Here is a 23,115-nt window from a genome sequence, read left to right on the forward strand (position 1 = left end):
TATAGAAGGAACTCATGTATTAGGTGGAGAACTGGAGTCTTTATAAGATTTTCTATGGCTAAATAACATGTACATATACTATAAATATGTTAAGATACTCTTCAAATTATACTTAACAAAAACTCTGGAGTCAGACTGCCCAAATTCTTACATTGGCCCCGTTTCTTAATAACTTTGTCACCTTGGTATATCATAAATTTCTCGATGCCTTCGTTTTCTATCTGTAAGATAGAGACAATAATAATAATAATAAATGTGTTATACCTTTAGATTAATGTGTAGCTCATAAAATAATAGTACTTTAAGGGTTATGTATTTATTTTCCAGAAATATATCTCACAATCTTTACCTTTCTCCAATGAATATACCTTTCATTACAATTAAGTCAATTTATATGAAACATAAAATAGAGTAGTATAGTTTGAAAGTAAAAAAAAAATATTGAAGCCCCTAAGAATGGTGTATGGCAGCTTTGTTTCTTGGATATATTGTTGAAAATTGTGACATTAGGAATACACTTACTGTTTTATAACTCACATATTTAACATTTTATACACACACACACATATATACATACATACATATATATACATATACATATATATATATATATGTATATGTTAAGAGAAGCTTTTTTCTTGAGAGGAGCCTTCCCGCCAGCCTGGTTCCAGAGCCGCATCAGTCCCAAATAAACACACAGGAGGCTATATTAATTATGAAGCTGTTGGCCTTGCTTGTTTCTTACTGGCCAGCTCTGACTTAAGTAATTACCCCATAATTGTTAATCTAAGTATTTCTCTTACCGGAGAATAGTTCCTGGCTTCCTACCCCATGGCGTTACATTTCGACTCTTGTGTTTCTCTTACCCAGAGTCCTCCTGGACTCCTAGTCCCTCCTATCTAGATTCCCTATTGGCCAGATAGTGCTTTATTGACAAATGCACAGGACTTCCCCCAACATATATATATATATATATATATATATATATATATATATATCCTAGGACTTATCATTTCTTATTTTCTTTGCTTCTCATATTAATTGTACAAGTACACAGGAAAATTTTCATTCCCATCTTGAAGATGAGGACCCAAAACACTAGAAATGTTAGCTGAATTGCACCAACGTTCGTTCTGCTCTAAGTTACTAGATGAGCCAGTATACCAATCCAGGTTTGTTCAGTTTTATCCCAGGGTCAGAGACAGCACACACAAAGTGAGCCACTTTTAAATTATCCAGTCTGTGGAAGACAGTATTGAAGCTGATGAAATGGCTTCTGTTTTCCTGCCAATAATTTGCCTGTTTGCTTTTCAGCCAAATTGCTGACATCTTGACAAAACTCCAGTCATCCAGCTTAATTTCCTTGTGATTTTGCAAGACCTGATGGTGGGATTGGGGGAGGGACAGATTCTGCTAGTTCATCCATTTCCTTGTGTATTATTGTAGATGTGTTTAAGCTTGCAGATAAAATGTTAATGCACTTACCAAGGCAGAAGCTAGCTATGTTGAATTTTAGAGCTAGACCTCTAGGGACAGAGTATTGTGATACCTCATGGCATTGGAGACCTGAATTTTTCAAATTCACGAAATTTGGTTTGGTGATCCTGGTTCTCTTTATCTGTTACACACTGCCATCTTCCCATCAGTATCGCACCCCTTCCATTTCAACATTTGTATTCTCATAATTATTTCCCATTATTCATTCACTCTAGAATAATTAATTGGGTTACATTCTTAGGGGGAAAGACAACTCAATACAGTTTTCTACCATTTATTGAAAACAAAACTATGAATTGGCCCTTGTCCTAACTTTTTTTTTTTTTGGTTTTTCGAGACAGGGTTTCTGTGTATTGTTTTGGAGGCTGTCCTGGAGCTCGCTCTGTAGACCAGGCTGGCCTTAAACTCAACAGAGATCTGCCTGCCTCTGCCTCCCGAATGCCGGGATTAAAGGTGTGCACCACCAACGCTCAGCTATGTTCTAGCATTTTATAAGCTCAATATTATTTAAGCCTTACAAGAACTCCCCAAATTGGGTACCTTGATCATCCTTAGTTTTGCATTAAGGGAGCACAGTCCCAGCAGAGGACAAGAATGACTGATCTGGGTCAAAGAACAAGTGGCAAAGCAAGAATTTAAACTCACATATTCTTCATTTAGAGAATATGCTTTCAACAGCACTGCTATAAAGTTTTGTGACCTAGATAGTGGGTGGCAGGTGTTTTTGAAAGTTGGGAGAGACTTTCCCTATAAAATCCTAACATACAAGCTGCCATCTGCTCTGAATTAGGGTGCGATCAGACGCTGATGAACATCACAGACATTTCCAAGGTCTGTAAAGACATAAAACAGGCGAGGGTGAGGAGATTTTTGCTGTCCTGGGAACTGAAATTCCCTTCTCAAGAACTAAGCAGTGCCTCTCTCTTCTTTAAGACTCTGTAAGGGTAAATGGGTCTGTGCTAGTAAGCTCCAGCTGTCAGGCTCATGTTAAAACACTGATGGACTAGATGACCTTAGATGAATATTCTAAAGGCCTGGTTTTCACTCAGTTGTGAAACTAGCCTGTCAGGCTAAAAGCAAAGCAGCACACAGTAATTCACCCAAAGCAGCAACAACCACTTGCAGGATTTTCTCTGGTTTGTAAAAGCAAGCAACCACCCCCACAGAAGAGTTTCCTGAAAAGCCTTTTGTTCTTTCACAAATGACTCGATCACTTTTTGACTGCAGACTTTCTCAGGGAAAGCTTATTTTCACTGTAGAAACATCCAGTGGCACCAGGTCAATTGGGCAAAAAGCCAGAGCTGCCTTGAACACCTGGGTTTCTGTCTATACAGGAATATTCTACAGAGGAAGTGTCAGTAATCTAGACCAAGAGATGAAAAGGTCAGATGATGTGCAGACCCTTAGGTAAATTCAGATTACAGTTGGAAGTTCCTTCATGTAATTTTTTATAAGGAAGGCTCGTGGCAATGGCTCACCTGTCAAAGCATTAGCCCGCCTTATAGGATTTCAAACACTGCTTACAGAAACAGGCAGCCACTTTTTCTCAGCAGTGAGCCAAATTTCTTAACAAAGCTATACCAGGGGATTACTAATGGCAGCTCAGGGTATGTGATCTTATCAGAAAATCCAGGGCCATCTTCAAAATTCCATTTAGAGGACTGAGTTATAAGGTTAAACTCAAACAGGCAAGGCACCTGTTTTGCAAGAGTTTCACTCACCTTAGAAGCTTCCCAAGTTTCCCTGTTTCACCTTCTAAGGATAATTCTTGCCTCCGTTGTTTCCCAGTTGTACTTGATGTGAGCAGACTGGAGAGGAGAAAGTGCTTTGTAAGTTCAGCTTAGTTTTTTTCCCCTTTGATTCTTCCTCATCCACTAAGCGCATCTTGAAATCACTTAGCTTATATTTTCTCCTTGGAACTGTGAGCAGTCATAATTGGCTTCGTTTGAAAATCAATTTCAACATCATAGATCATCAACTTATATTTGATTAATTAAATTAGTGCTCATCAGTGTTATGAAGACAGGGAACAAGCTTGGGAACCTCCCAGAGAGCTGCCATCATGTGGGAAAAATTAATCAAGATTTCTAAGGGCTGGGTCTTGACTTCAGTGATGAAAATGGTTTTCAGATATTTTAGTGTGATTGAATTCAATTAAAACACTATTACATATTCATACTAGAGAGATTAGGGGCAAAGATTCCAGTTTTAAGTTCAAACAGATACGTTTCAATGACAGCTCTGCACATTTTGCTAGCTAAGTTACTTTGGGGAAGTCACCCAAATGCCCTGAAACTTAATTTCCTCTATGATAAGACAACAGCAGTTTTACTCCTCACCGTATATTGATAAGACTCAAGTGAAAACAGTGGTCAGTGAAGTGGAATGCAATACTAGCTCTAAAGTCTGGAAGTGAGTTCTTAGGTTAAAAAACTTAACCTCTCTAAGCCTCACTTTTTTCACCTGTCAAATGTAAGCAATTTTTCAATTTATAAATTTAGTTAGCTTTTGTTTTGCTTAGTGATAGGGTCTCTCTATGTGACCTATAATGGTCTTGAACTTGTGATCCTTCTGCTTCTGCCAAGTGGATTTTGGTAATTGTCACTGTTACCAGAGGTTTTAGGGTTAAAAAAAATGGTCTGGAAGCTCCAACAAGATAAGCTCAACTACCAGTCCCCAGTTCACCCATTAAAGGGAATAGTAACAGTGAAAAACACAGGAGATTTATTCTCTGTCATCATATTGGGTAAAAGAAAAAAAGAAAGGGATCCAGTAACTCCCATGTCTGACATCAGGGGCACAGACAGGAAGTTTAGGTTTCAATAGAGTTTAAGAGGTATACAAAAGTAAAATACCCTGATCAAGATGTGGTCCTGCCTGCCATTGATTCATAATTGTCTGGAGTTCAGTCTCTCCTGCAAGGTGGTCTGAGAAACTTTTAGAACTTTGACAAATATTTTCCTCAGAGATAAAGTCATCCTCTGGCTGGCACCAAACTTCAGCCTTCCTCTTCCCCAAGCATGAGATGCTTACAAATATTTGAATTCTTTGGGGTAAAATATTTCAGGAGTCTGGTAGCCAAAAGGAGGGGTACAAATGTTTCTCTTTAGAGAGTGTCTGCACTCCTGCCAAGACAGTTGCATCACCATGCCTGGCACCAATTTATGGGGTTTGATGATTATGCATTTGGCTTTCTCTCATACAAACAAATTAGTTACTGACAGTTGTCAAAAATAAATGCGGAAATAGCTCACATGGAGCATGCTAAAAGGATAACGCTTTGTGATTGACACCAGCTCTATTTCCACTTCAAATCCCGAACTAAATAACTCTTTATGTTAGAATGGTTCTACACTTAGGAAAATTTCTTCCTGAATTCTAAATATGACATTTGTTGAATGTCCACCAAAAGGATATTCTGTGAATCAAATAATCATTCTTGTCACAAAACACTTGATTCTAAAGAAAACGTTTAATACTGACATTTGTCTGTCATCCTGTTTAGGTACTATTAACACATATAAATAGCTAAGTTTGCTTAAGTGGTATGTTGATTTTCCTTTTGCTTTTCCATTGCAAAACATTATGTTGACAGGCTATGAGTACCCAATGAATTTTGGAAGCCATAAAGAAATAAGGCATTAAGCTGAAAAGAAAAGTTTTAATAGTATCCTGACAACTAAAGTATTAATACTTGTCTTGATGAATTTTTATTTTAAATACAAATGGCATATTAACAAGTTTATTTGAATGAAATTAACCTGGTCAACAAAAGTCCACTTGATAACTATATAAAACATGCAATGTACATTTTACTATAGTTCAGCCAAAATACAATACTATACGTCTTTTCTTTATGTTCTATTTAGACCTTGGGATGTAGCTCAGTTGGTAGAATCTTGTCTAGCATGCATGAAGCCCTTGGTGAACAGGTTGTGGTAGTACATACTTACAATGGCAACACTCCAAATGTAGAAACAAGAAAACCAGATGTCCAAGGTCATCCTTGACTTCGTAGAGTCTGAGAAGAGCCTGGGTTATATAATAACCTGTCTCAAAAGCCAAAAAAAAAGGCAAAATTCTGCTATTTAAATTTAGTATATGTGTCAGGGTGCTAGGCAAAAGAATGTCCCTTCCCAAAGATGCCCATGTTTTCATTTGCTATGAATATGTACTATTGTATATAAAATGGAAATTAATGCTGAATCGGAAATATGGTCGTTAACTACCTGGCTCTAAAATGGAAATTAACCTGGAAGATCAAGATGAGGCCATTGTAGTTACTTGTTGCTGTGACAAAATACAAGAGAAAAACAACTTAAGGAAGGAAGTGTTTATTTTGGCTCACAGTTTGAAGTTGCAGTCAATCCTGGAGGGGAAATTATGGCAGCAGGAGCTCTGAGCAGCTGCTCACATTGTATGAGCACTCAGGAAGAGGGGGAGAGATGACATCTTGGGCTCAGCTCAAGTTGTCCTATTTATTCAGCCCTTGACTCCTGTCCTTCAAATGGTATTACATACCTTCAGGGTGAAGCTTCCTACCTCGATTAACCTAAACTAGAGACTTCCTCAAATATGTTCAGAGATTCATTTCCATCATGAGTCTAAATCCCATCAAGTTTAAAATCAGGATTATCCATAAAAGGGAAGAGGAAGAGAAATTCCCTGTAAAGTGGCAAGGGCTCAGCTTGCCCTGGCTAGCATTGAGGATGAGAGAGGGGCAAACATGAAGAAATGTGGGTACTCTATAGAATCTAAAATAGGAGAAGAATGAAGCTCTCTCCTAGGTGTGTTTTATACAACCTAGCCCTACATTTATATTAATCCAGTGGAAACTATAACAGAAAACTAGAATATCATACAAAAATCTCATTAATACTATCACATAGATGATAGTGTTTTCATAGAAGCATATGGTATACTTTTTTTGAGACAGGGTGTTGCTATATAGACAGAAGTTGCTTAAAACCCACTACGTATCTCAGACTAGTTTCAAATAAGAGCTCCTTCTGGCTCGACCGTGGTGCAATTACACATGTATTCTACCATATCTAGATCTTACAAGCTATATTTTAAAATTTAAAACAAAAAAACAATATTAAGTCTAAGAACAATGAATAGAGGTGAGAGTGTAGTACAATTTCTACCAGCATACAATCAAGAAAGATTTATGCCTTTGACCTGTAGTATACTTAATTCCTGTGTAACTTTGGGCAAAGAAGTTAATCTTGGTGAGCACACTCTTTCTTACTTATCAAATATCGACAATTATGGAACTTGCTTTATATCTTGTTGTGAAGATTTAAAGAGAAAATAAATGTTAAAAGTACCCTGATTTAAATTTATGCTGAATTAATGTTAGCCATTGTGAAGTAGTAAAAATATTAGACTTTTAAAATCTTGAATTTTAATCCTTTTAGAACTAATGAGAAACATGATGCTGAACTTATCAATTTCTTTTCTGCCATTCCATTTCTTCATTTGTGAAAACTTTAAGGGTTTATCTAGTTCTAATATCACATATCTTTCAGTGTCTAATATCCCTATACATTATAATCTGGGTGAATTTCTAGATCATAACAGAGCAGCAACCACATGTAAAAATGACCTTTTTTAAACTTTCTTTTTTCTAAGTCTTTGTGTCTTTCACATCATGCATCTCTATCCCATTCATTTCCCCATCCTTTCATTTCTGCCCTCTGCCCTTGCAATACCACCCCAATAAAATAAAATAAAACTTAAAAGAAAAATCAGTCTTGTCGTGGAAGCTGTAATGTGGACGAGTGAGTCACACAGTGAACCCTTTAGTACATATTCCTTTACTTGCATGTGTTCACTGCAGAGTCATTGGTCTGGTTTGAGGTCTCTGGTTCCTGTTCCGCTATTGATGCAGGGCCCTCACTAGGACTCCTCTTGGATATCCTGTTGTTGCCCTTGTCTTGGAGATCCTGCAGCTTTGGTTCTGAAGGTCTGGCCCCTTCATGTCCTCCAACAGACTACAGATGGGGTGGATGTTGGGATGAGTCAACTTATAACCCTGGCTCTGGGCCTGGGTACTCAACCCACCAGCTCTTGCTTGTTCTCACAACCAGGGTGAGCCTTCCACCATTGCCCTGGATAGCCCACCCCTTGCAGCAATGAGCAAGGGGTAGGGCCACTTCTCCTCTCAAGACCTCAGGTTCAGCTATCTCACACCTACACCCTCAGGGTCAGCTCTACTGTGTGGCCCAGACAAGGTGCAGGGCCCTCTCTCCTAAGTGCTGCAGCTGGGGACAGCTCTCCCACACTTACCAACCTCAGGGCCAGCTTTCGTACATGACACTGTAAGTTTAACTATATCCCAGTTTATGTATACAAACAGAACATATACTATTTTGTTAACTTCTTTAATACAAACAGAACATATACTATTCTGTTAATTTCTTTAATAACAACAATTTCTTTGAAATAAGCAATATGGGTCCTGGGAGTACTATTTTAGAGAAAGAAAGCAAATATCTTACATGAGATAAAAAAGACAAAAACAGGGGGAGATGTATTGTGAAGGAAAAGAGTGGGGACTACTGTCCCAACCTCTGTTTAAATTTCCATTTCTCTCCAAGGTTGTTTCCTTTTCAAGTTTGAAGACATGGCTTTATGTCTGAGAGATTTGTGCTGAATACACAATCTTCTCTCCAGAGAAAGACCCTGTGTCAAATGGCATTGAGAAGAAATTGCCCTACTTTTGTGCTAAAGCTTTCCCCAAGCTCATGCATTGCTCAAACTCAACTATTAGTGGAAATAAATATGGGATCTAGAGAAAAGGTCATCTCAAGGCAACTTCACAGAAACTCTGACCATTCACTACCCTCAGGGCACATCCTCTGAGTTGCAAGGAAGAACACGGGCCCTGAGCCAGTTGCCATGGAGGCTCTTAGTTATACAGGGGCAATGGCTAAGTATCTTACTTCCCCAGGAACTTATCATCTCCCTGTTAAAGATCTATTTGTTTATTAAAGAGGATGACTATGCCAGAAAATTTATAAATGTTTTCAGTGACTTCAGATTGGTCAGGGGTAAGTGTGTGTGTGTGTGTGTGTGTGTGTGTGTGTGTGTGTGTATGCAACAAGAATGTGTTTTTCAAAATAATTTAATTCTCTGTATATGACTTCTATCTGCTTCACTATTAGTGATTCTTTTTTAAATTAATTTTATCTAAATTAAAAACAATCTTATTTTACATACCAATCCCAGTTCCCTCTCCTTCCTACCATTCCTCTATCCCATGCCCCATCATTTCTCAGGGAGGGTGAGGCCTCCCATGGAATATCATCAAAGTCTGTCACATCATTTGGGGCAGGACTTAGGCCCTCCCCTGTATATATAAGCTGAGAGAGTATCCATCCACAGGGAATGAACTCCAAAAGCACATTCGTACACTAGGGATAAATACTTGTTCCACTGCCAAAGGCACCATAGACTGCCCTGGCCTCCCAACTGATACCCACATTTGGCAACCTGGTTCGGTCCTACTCTAGTTCCTCAGCTGTCAGACTAGGGTCTGTGACTATTAGTGGTTCTTAACAATTTGATCTTTCTTATACATATGTAGAAGACGTGACCTATTGTCATCATCAATAAGTTTCTCTGTAAGAAGAATTTTTTAATGGGAGATAGGGAAGTGTGTGAGATAGGTGACTGAATGATTTGACAAAGTCTCCAAACAATTATGAGACTCACTGATTTTCCCCGATTCCTGCACAGCGTTTTTTATCATAACTGAAACATCTAGAGAAAGTATCCTCTTTGTAAATGAACTTAATAAACAGTTCATATCATTTTTCCACTGTTACAAATAAAACAGAGTATACAATAATAATAATTTAAAATTAATTGCTATAGTGGATAGTTGATAAAAGTAATAGCAGTCAGAGTTAAAAACAAAGCTTGGCTTTTCACAAACATTTATTAATTGAAAATATTCCCAGTATCTCCTTCCTAATATGTCACTAAGTGGGGGAATTAGTCATAAAATTTCTGATAATAACCTCAAAGAAAATAATATTCTCAGGTTTCATTGACTTGTACTTAGGTCCACTCTGTTTAATGTTCAACATTCATGCTTTCAAGGCAGTCATATTTTCCTTGTGTTGTGCATTAATTCAGGGAAGGACACAGGGGCCCAGTATGTGTATTATGGTAGACTGCTTACAAAGGAACAAAGCCTGACACTCCACATTTAGAGAAAAGCCTACAAAAGGAATTACAGTACAGGTGACTGAAATTCTTAACAAAAGTTCCCTTTGTAATTGGTTTTGAAGAGAGATGTGCAAACTTGGATATCTAAAGATAGGAGAAAACTCTTTGAAGTGGAGAACACGGAACAAGGAATGGGACACAGGGAGATACATTATGCATGACAGATTCAGTTTTTGTTTATAGGTTTGGAAGGTTAAGATTGATAGAGAATTATCATAATTATGTGTGTGTGAGTATTCTTAATTATAATAAATGCTCAAAACTTGTCCATTCAGCTTATTTTTCTTAGTGTTTTTAAACTTTGACCAAAGAGACACACAACAAAAAAGTAAAACATAAGATGTAGGATACATTTGAAAAGCCATAAAACCAGTTTAACCCAATTATGGAGATAGGTTGAAACTATGATTTCATCTTTCTTGTCCATATACCTGGCCTAGTTTCTTCCTTTTCCAGACCTAGTTCCCCAGATTTCCTAGCAATTGTTGAGAGAGCCCCATGATAAGTTCTCCTTTTGCTGTAATAAGCAAAATTGTGTTCCTCACTGCTGCGCCCGCTGCGCAGCCTGTGTCCGAGAATGTGCGGAGGGTGTCAGGGATTGACAACACAGAGACTCGTTCAACGGTGTAAAGAAAACTTTAAGCAGGCCCCAAAAAGGCTCAAGAAAACTTCCCAAGAAAGGCCTCCCTCCAGAAAAACTTCTGCTCTCTCTCTCCCCTGGCTGGTTCTGCTCTGACACCAGAAACTGATTTGGGTGTGTCAGAATAGTCCGTTAGTCTTTGGACAAGGTCAAGATCAGGCCAGTTCCAGTGGGCCAGCCCTTTTCAGGAACTTATTGCCCCGGGCATTGTATTGTTTTTAGTAAACATGTTTTTAGTAAACATTGTCTTACAGCTGCCTACTCCCAGGCTGATGGGGAAGTGGGTCTCTGCTCAAGGTCTGGTGTCCCCACACCTCACTATCAAAGAGGCCTGTGGGAAGCCCTATTTCTAGTGAAAGTTAATTTGGAGATTGTACTTTGTATGCTGACTTATTGATAGCATGATCTGCATCATACAGGAGGTTAAAAATCCATTTGGGATGACTTGGTATACCCATATAAAATGAGGATTCGTTTATATTCAAGGTAATGCTTGCTATTTACTAGATGAATAGTTCAAAGAACTTGTTAGTACTTTGAGATTTCAGACAAAAAATAGTTTATGTGGTTATCAGGGAAGCTTTTGTTGGAGGTTAGGTAGCCCTCACAATGGAAGTAGAAGGTATTAGGGAGAATATTGTGGACATGGTGATATCATAAAGATTCAGGTTGCTGCTTTGGGAATCAAATGTATGGGACTTTATATGCAAGTTACTTGCCAGATGTAATACAAATACCTTGGAATAACACATAATAGCATAAAATGCTAAATAAAAAAGCCTGTCTTATGCAGTGCTCTATTGCTGTGAAGAAACACCATGGACATGGCAAGTCTTATAAACAAAAGCATTTAATTTGGGCTTGCTTACAAGTTCAGAGGTTTAGTCCAATATCAGCAAGCCTGGAAGCATGGCGGCATGCAGGCAGATATGGTGCTGGAGAAAGAGTAGTAAGTTTTACATCTGGGTCTGCAGACAGCAGGAGGGGAGCCACTGTGTTCGGCATTTGAAACCCCCAAACCCACCCCAGTGACACACATTCTCCAAAAGGAAACACCTCCAAATCACTAGTAAATAGCCCCATCCCCTACTGACCAAGCATTCAAATATGAGTCTATGGGTGCCACTCCTATTCAAACAACCATATGCTTGCTTTGGTAGCTATCATAAAGGATAACTTTGCTAACTATTAACTTGGAGCAGGGGAGGACTTCAGTTAGGATGCACGTTTAGAAGTTAATGTAGTGTAGTAATATGGGAAATGAGGAAAAAACTTTGATATGTGCAACTGATAAGTTAGAAGATAAGTAAAAATTCAAGAGCATGTAAAAGCCTATATTGTAGTTGCCATGATTTATGTTCCTCAGTGATAAGTTTAGATTTTATTCTCCAGTAACTGTAGGGGATATTGTTGAGTGTGAACAGCTAAATGTTGCAATAAAAATAGAAATTTTGGTATGTGATTTTAAGCACTGTCTTAAATGGTGATTTTTGTATGTGATTCCAACTGTTTTGGTAATGAATAGGCTTTGTGGGGGTGGTCCAGTTGGTTGACCTTAATATACTTATTCCAAACTGGCATCATTCACATTAATTAATGATGGTTGCATTTCACTCTCTTTTACTTGATCTTTTTGAAAATCTAATTAAGTAGATAAATGAAAAACAGAAGAGGGCAATAAAATTGTAATAATAGTGTGCAATATGGAGGCAATGTAATCAACTGATCCATCCCTTCCAATAAATAATGCTACTCATGCATTCCACTTAGTTCATGGCATTGTCAAATCATTTGTTACACTGACTGATCTGATGGTGCATGATGTAAACTACTGTTTTCAATTGAAAAGAGTTAATTTGAGCATACTCCTCAAGAATGTTAGTGCTGAACACATAAAATCTCACTTAAGGAAGAAGCAGACAGTAACTCTAGTAGCCTCACTAGCACATTAAGCCCAGTGTGTTGGTATGCTCTGTGGAGCAATTATATTTAAGGATAATTAAACACGAACAGATAAGCAGCTACAGCTGAAAGGGCAGAGGAGGGAATACAGCCTGAAACATGTATATCAAACTGAATCCCTTGTTTCTGTTCTTTCAATCACAAAGCAACATTTAGTTACACCCAAATTAGTCCCTCTCAAAATCTAGGATGAGTTTTCTGATAAAATTGTAAATGTCTACTCTGTTTTTCAGGAGGCTTTATTTCAACAGTTCTTTCTTATTTTCCTAAGCAGTAATTGTGAGTTTGAAATGAAATTTAGAAGACATGTATGGGGGAGAGAACCAGGAGACTTGCTTCTTCAGTTCTTTGTAAATTTTGGAGATCAGCCCTCTGTCAGATGTGGGGTTGGTGAATGTATTTTCCCATTCTGTGGGCTGTCGTTTTGTCTTGTTGACTGTGTCCTTTGCCTTGCAGAAGCTTCTCAGTTTCAGGAGGTCCAATTCATTAATTTTCAACTTCAGTGTCTGTGCTACTGGTGTTATGTTCAGGAAGCGGTCTCCTGTGCCAATTCCTTGAAGAGTACTTCCCACTTTCTCTTCTAAGAGGTTCAGTGTGTCTGGGTTGTTGTTAGATTAAGATGCTTTTGTCAAATAGCTTTAAGATAAAAAACCCAAGAATACAACCTAAAGTTTTAGAAAGGGACATAGTTGAATGAGGAGCTCCTTAAGGTCAGGGAACAAGAGCAATGCAGCCCAATTATCATTAACTCACTTGCCTTTCTTCTTAGGATTGGCTGATGACCAAAGGTGATCATGAATTCTGATTTCCCAAATATACAAAGAACTCAAGAAGCAAGTCTCTAAAACACCAATAATCCAATTTAAATAGGGGGCTACAGAACTACATGAAGAATTCTCAATAGAGGAGTCTAAAATGGCTGAGAGGCACTTGAGAAAGTGCTCAACATCCTTAGCCATCCGGGAAATGCAAATCAAAACTACTCTGAGATACCCTCTCACTCCTGTCAGAATGCCTAAAATAAAAAACTCCAATGACAGTTTATGCTGGAGAGGATGTGGAGAAAGGGGAACACTCCTCCACTGTTGGTGGGAGTGCCAACTTGTACAGCCACTTTGGAAATCAGTATGGAGATGACTCAGGAAAATGTGAATCAGTCTATCACAAGACCCAGCAATTCCACTCAGGCATATAACCAAAAGATGCACATTCATACAACAAGGACATATGTTCAACTATGTTCATAGCAGCATTATTTGTAATAGCCAGAACCTGGAAGCAACCTAGATGCCCCTTAACTGAAGAATGGATGGAGAAAATGTGGTACATTTAAACAATGGAATACTACTCAGAGGGAAAAAAATAGAATCTTGAAATTTGCAGGCAAATGGATGGCACTAGAAAAAAAACATCCTGAGTAAGGTAACCCAGAAATAGTATGTACTCACTCATATATGGATTTTAGACATAGAGCAAAGGAATACCATCCTGCAATGCACACCACCAGAGAAGCTAGGAAACAAGGAGGACCCCAAGAGAGACAGACCTACATGGTCCCCCGGAGAAGGGGTCAGGGACAGGATCTCCTGAGCTAAGTGAGAGCATGGATGAGCGGAGAGGGAGTTATAAGAAAGACAAGGGGAGAAGAGGACAGGGGAGGACAGGAGAGAGCAGGAAGATTGAGTCAGGGGTTGAATAGAGGAGAGCAAGAAAAGAAATACCATAGTAGAGGTGTCAGTATAGGTTTAAAGAGAAATCTGGCACTAGGGAAATGTCCAGAGATCTACAAAGTTAGCCCCAACTAACAATCTAAGCAATAGTCGAGAGGCTACCTTAAATGCCCTTCTCTGATAATGAGATTGATGAATGAGTATCTTATATGCCATCATAGAGCCTCCATCCAGTAGCTGATGGAAGCAGATAAAAACACCCACAGGTAAACACTGAGCTGAACTCTGGAATCCAGTTGATGAGAAAGGGGTCAGGACCAGGCTGGAGAAACCCACAGAAACAGCTGACCTGAACAAGGGGCTGTTCAGGGACCCCAGACTGATAGCTGGGAAATAAGCATAGGATTGTTCCAGACCCCCTGAATGAGGATGCCAGTTTGGAGGCTTAGTTAACCTATTGGGCCTCTGCTACTGGATGAATATTTATCCCTAGCACATGAATGAACTTTGGGAGCCCACTTCACGTAGAGGGATACTCTCTCAGCCTAGACACATGGGGGAGGGTCTAGACCTTGCTCCAAGTGATATGACAGACTTTGAAGATTCACCCTCCCTGGGGAGTAGAAGGAGGCTGGGTTAGGGTTGTCAGTGGGGGGCAGGGAAGGAGGGGAGGGAGAGGGAACTGGGATTGACATATAAAAGAAGCTTGTTTCTTTTTTTTTTTTTTTTTTTTGGTTTTTACAAGACAGGGTTTCTCTGTATTGTTTTGGAGGCTATCGGTCCAGCCCGGCCTCGAACTCACAGAGGTCCGCCTGCCTATGCCTCCAGAGTGCTGGGATTAAAAGCGTGCGCCACCACCGCCCGGCAAGAAGCTTGTTTCTAATTCTGCCCTCAATCTCCTGATGCAAAAACTATTGATGAGTGGGTATGCATGCTAAAGATTTAAATATTGTTTTTCATATATAAAAGTTTATGTTTATGATTCCTTTAAGTTTCCTTATACGATTTCCTTTCAAGACAACTAATAAAGTGATTGGTCCTTTCTTTGTAGCTGCATAACACAGACTGCCAGAAAAATAATACCTTGCATACCTGCACAGTTAATCTATAACAAGTTGCTTGGATATGAGTGTATGTCGGCTCTTGGGATAATTTGTTTTTGACCTGTAATATGTAAAATGTTTAATAGTATTAAGTCATATATAAAAAATGTTTTTGTATGTATTCAAAGTAATTAATCATTCACTTGAGAAATAGATGTAACCAAATTGTAATTTCTATATTGCCTGCAAGATTTTGCTGGGGTATATAAACTGTACGGAAAAGAATATAGATAGAAGAGTTAGAAGGAAAACATCAGGAATGAGGGAAGGAAACCACCAGAAAAATAATGAATAAAGAAAAAGTATGAAGGAAATGAAATTATCAAGAGAGTGTGTGTCTTTTCCCTCACCCCTCAGATAAAAAAGTCACAGTATGCCAACTCCATGGATTCCCTTTGAGCCAAACGCTGCTGGAGCCTGGTCACCCTGCGTAGGGAAATCCACGTATATGTATACATATACATATGTGCATATGTATAGTACTAAATACATGCCTGCTCAATCTGTGCAATGTCACTTGAATGTTTGTGCAGACTAACATTCAGCATTTCCCTTAACTGCCACTATTCCTCAGCTGTCAGATTTCTCACCTTAGAGGAAACCACTGTTGCAAGTTGTACTTTTATGTATGCCACAATAGCCCTTATTTGTCTAAATTTTATACATTTTACAACTATTTGTTCAGTAGTACCATGCTATATACAGTATTTATAATCTTGTTTATATAAGATTTACAAATATACCTCATTCCTTTAATATACTGTATCATAATGTATGATATAATTATATAAAATTACCACAATTTTATTGAACCACATTTTTATCAATGGAAATTTAAGTTGTTTCAAATATTTTGTTGTTACTGACAGTAGTCAACTATGATAGCCAAACTGAGCACCTGATGAATTCATCTATTTAGACTTTTATTTCTCATATTCCAAATAACAATTAAAGATCATATTCTTAAAATAAATTAAAAATAATACATTATAAATATTCTATATTAGACTTTTAGGTCTGTATAAATTATCTACTAATCTGCTTTGTTTAAAAATGTATAATTCTATAAGAGCAATGTGTATTTTGTGGGCAACCAATAAATATTTGTTGAAAAATGCAAATATTTCATTCTCTAAAATTTTGGTATCTCAGGAAATTAAGGAAGATGGAATTTATGTTATACAAATATCTTTTCTACATATATTTCTGATATATATGCATATTTTTGGTTACCAAGAATTATTTTTGTCAAAGGCTTTTTCAGCATCTAATGAGAAGATTATGTGTTTTTTTTCCCTTCGGTGTTCTTGGATTTGGTACACCAGCATTTTATTGAGTATTTTTGCACCAATGTTCATGAGAGATTGTTCTGTTGTTCTTTCTTTGTTGCATCTTTGTGTGGTTTGTGTATCAGTGTAACTGTAGCCTCATGAAAGGAATTTGGTGATGTCCCTTCTGTTTCTCTTTTGTGGAAAAAATTGAAGAGTGTTGGCATTATCACTTCTTTGAAATTCTGGTAGAATTCTTCACTGAAGTAGGCTGGTCTTTGGTTGGTTGGGAGACTTTGGGAATCAGTATGGCTGTTTCTAAGAAAATTGGGAATCAATGACCCAGTCATACCACTCTTGGGTATATACCCAAAGGAGGGTCAATCATACCACAAGGTCACTTGCTCAACTATGTTCATAGCAGCATTATTCATAATAGCCAGAACCTGGAAACAACCTAGATGCCACTTAACTGAAGAATGGATGGGGAAAATGTGGTACATTTAAACAATGGAATACTACTCAGAGGGAAAAAAATTCAGTCTTGAAATTTGCAGGCAAATGGATGGCACTAGGGAAAAAAAAAAAACATCCTGAGCAAGGTAACCCAGACTCAGAAAGACAAACACAGTATGTACTCTCACTCATAAGTGGATACCAGATGTAAAGCAAAGGATAATCAGACTACAATCCACAGCTCTAGAGAAGCTAGGTAACAAGGAGAACCCTAAGAGGAATGCACAGATCACACTGAGAAGGGGAATTAGATGAGATCTCCTGGTTAAACTGGGGATGTGGGGAGCAGTAAAGGGGGGAATGGGGAATGAGAATATGAGAGTCCTGGGATGGTCAAATTGCGGGAGGGATGGAGTGGGAGAGCAATAAAAGAGATACCTTGATAGACAGAGCCATTATGGGGTTAGGGAGAAACCTTGTTCTAGGAAAGTTCCCAGGTATCCACAAGGATGACCCCAGCTAAGATTCCTAGCAATAATGGAGAGTGTACCTGAACAGGCCTTCCCCTGTAATCAGATTGTTGAATACCCCAACTATCAACATTGAGACTTCATCCAGTAATTGATGGAACCAGAGGCAGAGATCCACAACCAAGAACCTGGTCAAGCTCTGGTAATCCAGTCGAAGAGAGGGAGGAGAGAATATATGAGCAAGAAAAGTCAAAATCATGAAGGGGAACTCTACAGAGACAGCTTAACCGAGTTCATGGTAACTCCTGAATTCTAGACCAACAGCTGTGAAGACTTCATGGGACCCAACTCGGCCCTCTGTATGTGGTAGACAGGTGTGAAGTTGGGGCTATCTGAGGGACCCCTGACAGTTGGAGCAGTATCTATTCCTGGTACACAAGCTAACTTGTGGGAACCCATTCCATATGGTGGGATGCTATGCTCAGTCTTAATGCAGTGGGGCGGCGTCTTGGTCCTGCCTGAACTGAAAATGCCAGGCTTGGTTGACTCCCCATCGGAATCCTTACCCTTTGGGAAAAGTGGACTTGAGGAGGGTTGGAGGGAAGAAGATGGGAGGCAGGAGGAGGGCGTGAGAGGGAGAACTCTTGATTGGAATGTAAAATGAAATTTAAATAAATAAGAGGAATTATTTTTGAGAGTCTCACTGAGTCCTTGTGTTTCTTTAACTGTACATACCCTATAATCAACACTTATCACTTTCTCTTCTAAATATACTTGTAAATACGAGATAGCTCCTTTTCATTTCAGTAAGGATATTCTAAAAAGTCAATTAATGCTGGTTCAATGATTATCTTTTGTAACCTACTCCAATGCTAATCCTCCTGTGTATTAAAGATCCATAAAACATTTTAAAGAGGGAATATCTAGTTATATAGTTTAAGCAGGACATGAATACAATAATAATTTAAGTGAATTTAGGATATGAATAACAGGGTGAAATAAGGCTGTCTGTATGACAACAGTACATGTGATATTTTTCTTTATGTATGCCAAGTCCTCTGTTGCTTTCTTCTCGTGACCTCTCAGATTTGTTTCTTCTATTTTTTTCATTTTTAACAGACTCCTGGTCTCACTCATTGTTTTGCCCTGCCTCACCTTTAGTACTTTGTTTTCTTCCCACCTTTGTTCTATCCTAGCACATCCCACTTGACAAGTTAGCCACCATTAGACTTACCTGATCTTTGAGTGATTTTTTACTCCAAGAATCACCAATGACACTATAGCCTACCGTAGCAGGTCCAAATATGTGGGCATACTTCTTAAACTCCTTCAGAATTAAGTACTTCCATACCTATGTGCTGTCACTTCCAGTTTGTGTTAGGTCTTCCATGAGCTATTGGTTCTTCACGTCACTCATTCAATTTCTTCTCATCAGACCATTCTTTTGCACATAACTTTCATCACTGTGCCACGGTTTATGTTGTTACGGTTCCTTTATTTCATCCTTTATATTTCATATGGACATCGAGTCCCTTCTTAAAAATTCCCCCAACTCTTTCAGCCAGCATTGACCTCTCTTTTCTCCAATCATAAATATACTTCTTAAATGCTGCAACTATAGACTTTCCTCATATTATATTATATCATTATGTTATATTATGATTCATTTTCTTTTTATTTTGCTGTACTACTCTAGACTTCATAGTCCTAGATTATAAATTGAGAGAAAAGAAGAATATTTTACTTCCTTGTCTGTTGACACAAAATACCTGACTTGGTAAACAAAAGAGGCTAACTTTTTTAAAATTTAATTTAGAAATTTAAATTAGAAAGAAGTTTGCTTCACATGTCAATCCTAGATCCCTCTCCTGACCCCCTTCAACTCTCCCCCAACCCCTCCCCCAATCCCCACTCCATTCTCCAAAGGAGGGTGAGGCCCTTCTTAGGGGAGCCGGAAAGTCTGTCATATGATCTGGGGCAGGGCCTAGGCCCTCCCCCATGTGTCCAGGCAGAGACAGCATCCCTCCACGTGGAATGGGTTCCCAAAGTCCATCTGGATGACAAGGATAAATGCTGATTTATTGCCTGAGGCCGCAAAGGGTGCTGAGGCCTCCTCACTGACACCTATGTTCAGGGGGTCTGGATCAGTCTGATGCTGCCCTCTCAGCTATCAGTCTGCAGTCTATGAGCTCCCCCATGTTCACGTCAGCGGATTCTGTGGGTTTCACCCACCATAACCCCTTTGGTCATCACTCCTCCCTTTCTGCAACTGGGTTCTAGGAATTCAGTTCAGTGTTTAGCTGTGGGTGTCTGCCTCTGCTTCCTTCAGTCACTGGATGAACGTTCTAGGATGGCACACAAGGAAGTCGTCAATCATGTTATAGGGAAGGGCATTTAAGGTAGCCTCTCACTATTGCTTAGATTGCCAGTTGGTGTCATCCTTGTAGGCCTCTGGACATCTCACTAGTACCAGATCTCTCTTCAAACATGTAATTGCTCCTTCTATTATGGTATCTCTCTTCCTTCTCTCCTCTATTCTTCCCCCTACTAAACTTTCCTGTTCCCCAATGGCCTCCTCTTCCCTCCTCTTCACCCCTTCTCTTTCTCCCAGCTTCCTCACCCCCCATGCACACAATCCACTCAGAAGATTCTGTCCTGTTCCCCTTCTCTGGGTTACCACCCATATCTCTCTTAGGGTCCTCCCTGTTTCCCAGACTCTCTGGCTGGGGATTGTAGGCTGGCAGTCCCCTGTTTCAGGCCTAAAATCCATATATGAGTGAGTACAGACCATGCTTGTCTTTTTGTGAGTGGGTTACCTCACTCAGGATGGTTTCTTCTAGTATCTCCATTTGCCAGAAAATTTCAAGATTCCATTGATTTTTTTTCCTCTGAGTAGTACTCCACTGTGTAAATGTACCACATTTTCTCTATCCACTCTTCAGTTGATGGGCATCTAGGTTGCTTCTAGGTTTTAATATCATTCCATAAAAATGTTATCAGTACTTTATTGCATTGCTGAAGATCAGGACAAAAAGTGGGGATGACTTAGACTCTTACCAGGCTATGATATAGGGACTCTCCACTGCAATTCATTGAGACTATTTAGTGCCACAAAGCAAATATGTGAATTTCTTTTGGTTTTTCAAGACAGGCTTTCTCTGTGGCTTTGGAGGTTGTCCTGGAACTTTCTCTGTAGACCATACTCATCTCAAACTCACAGAGACCTACCTGCCTCTGCCTCCCAAGTCCTGGGATTAAAGGAATGCACCACCAACACCCGACTGGATTAAACATGTGAATCTTAATGTTTATCTGATTTTACTTTTTCAATATATATTTCTTAACACATATAAGTTTATGAAAATACATAAAAATAAATAGTTCATTTGTTGGAATGCATTAGAAAATATACCTGTAAGGATATACTATTTTAAGTGAATTACTGGTGCTCTAAATTTCCTGGGAAAAGGTTATTGTATAGCTAGAGTAACATACCAAATACGAACACTGCCTAATGATTGTTTACACACCATCAAGTCTACAAACATTGAATACCATACATGATAGAATCATCTTTACCCTATAATTGATCACAATTTTTCCATTATTTTCTTTATTTTCTCTTCTAGCTTTACTCACAGACAAGCCTCCCAAGCCATTGTTCCCCATGGAAAATCAGCCAAGTGTTATAGATGTCCAGCTGGGTAAGTCTCCTTCTGGGAATAATAATAGATCCTAAACTTGTTCTCTGTTAACAGATGGGGAAAATTGCATGAACCAGGAAAGGTTCATTGCCACTGTTATTACATGCAAATCAATTTGTGTTCTGCTCATTTATAACCCTGGCATTCAGTGCAATAGCAGTTTAAGGAAATGACTTTGTATTACATCAAGGAATGGTAATACTAATTTGTTACAGTGAGTATTAAATGTGCTACAGGACAGAACTTTTGAACTCTGTGATTGATAGATTCATAGTTGTCTTGCATTGGTGATTGGTACAGAAAACTTTTCATATATGTGTCAGTCAAAAATTTCTTTTTGGAGAGTATTAACTTCTGTAGACTAAGCACTTCAAAAAGAAGTGCTCAGTGCAGCCTTTAAAATGGTTTGATAATATTTTCAACAACCCAATCCAGTGTTATTTAAAACCCATTTTAAGGACAAGATCCTGAATATTTATGAATCATATGATGATAGGAAAAGTAACAAATTGATTTATGAGTACTCCTATCTTTTCACAGTCTCTAACAAGAATATAAAATGCTGAGTTTGTGTGTGTGTGTGTGTGTGTGTGTGTGTGTGTGTGTGTTTTCTTCCTCCAATCCACATGATTTAAAGTACTATAAGAATAAAACTCAAAGGCAGGCCAAATTTGGTTTTCTTCCAAAGTGTAGCCTTTAATCTAAGATACATTAGTTAATATTTGTGAGCTTTTGTCTATCTTCAGTTTGATCTTAGTATTCTGAAGTTTTTCAATTAAAAACAAAAAAGCGGAGTAATTGAATAAGCTTTAGAAAATATGTAATCGTTTGCAATTTGTGACCATGGTGGTGTCTACCAATTATACAGCCAAGGAGAATTAACTGAATCCAATATTAAATTAAACCCAATTACACTTGTTTGGGAAATTGTTGACTCTCGTTTTGATTTTTCCAACTAAACTTGGATTGGTAGAAATTTATTTTAGTTTGACAAAAGGAGAGAGAAAATTATGTCCCTAAGATCTTGCTCACTATTCTAAAACGTATCTTATAAATGCTGTTTAACAACATGATTACCCAAGTTAAGTCTGTTTAATCCAAAAGATGTGATAGAATAAAGATGTTGGACTATGGGTGTGGTAGATAATTTGTAAATGTTGTTGAAATATCAAAATATAGTTCTTCCAACTTTCCCATATAATTTTGAAATCATTACATGTTGTTAAAGGAAATGAAAAAATATAGATTTGCTGACATTCTTTCTACCCAATTAGTTTCACTTACACTACTAAGATTCAAATATGCCAGTGGTATTCTGTGGTTTCCCAAAAGTTGCATAAAGACATCATTATCTTTTATTATTAGTCTACATTGGGGCTTCTAGTGAATATATTATTTTTATAAGAATACTTATATTATAAGCAGAGAAAACAAAATTTGCAGAAATATTCCAAATTAAACTGGAGTGAATTTTGTTTATGATGACTGTCAGAAGACATTTTGTTCTCTTCTGACATTGTGAACACTTCAATAGAAAAGTTTAATAATTGCTGCTCAAAACAAGGAAATGAACCCTTTTATGGTATATATCCTATTCAGTTTCATGAAGTGTAGCCTTATATAGGTTGTTTGTAACATCTACAATATATTTTCTTTGTTTAAAAAAGTATTACAACAATACTGACATATACCACCAGTACTACCACACTATAAAATTATTACACTAATATGATTTACACTAGATACAAAGCCAAACTGTTTAGCCTGAAAATAATTTTTTGACAGAAAGATGGCAAACTGCCCATTTTTTTTATCTCAAAAGGCTGTTTCTACAAGATGTTCATATAACCATATCATTTAGCGAAAGTAAAACAAAATTGGTCGCTAGATCTTCTGCATTTAAACAAGTACAGTGTTAGAAAATTTGAAGTGGTTTTATTTATGTAGCACCATTTTTTCAAATGAGAAATCATTTTGTAAGTTGCTCATATTCCTTAGGTAAAGATATTATTGCAAGCACTGTAAATATCAGCAACTGAGTCTTAATGAGAGATTTGTAATCATAATGATAAACATTTGAAAGAAATCTCACTATAGGAAAAAAGAA

General features: G+C 38.1%; 1 protein-coding gene across 1 annotated transcript in view; it reads left to right on the top strand.

Annotated features, from left to right (window-relative positions):
• Il1rapl2 (interleukin 1 receptor accessory protein like 2) overlaps positions 1-23,115 on the top strand; it is a 1,115,671-nt gene that overhangs the window by 822,802 nt on the left and 269,754 nt on the right. Inside the window, exon 6 of the mRNA XM_013118167.3 lies at positions 20,934-21,008. Within this exon, the coding sequence (XP_012973621.2) occupies positions 20,934-21,008 (75 nt within the window). The remainder of the gene's footprint in view (positions 1-20,933; positions 21,009-23,115) is intronic.

This window comes from Mesocricetus auratus, unplaced genomic scaffold, assembly GCF_017639785.1.
Source record: "Mesocricetus auratus isolate SY011 unplaced genomic scaffold, BCM_Maur_2.0 Super-Scaffold_100003, whole genome shotgun sequence".
NCBI classification, from domain to species: domain Eukaryota; kingdom Metazoa; phylum Chordata; class Mammalia; order Rodentia; family Cricetidae; genus Mesocricetus; species Mesocricetus auratus.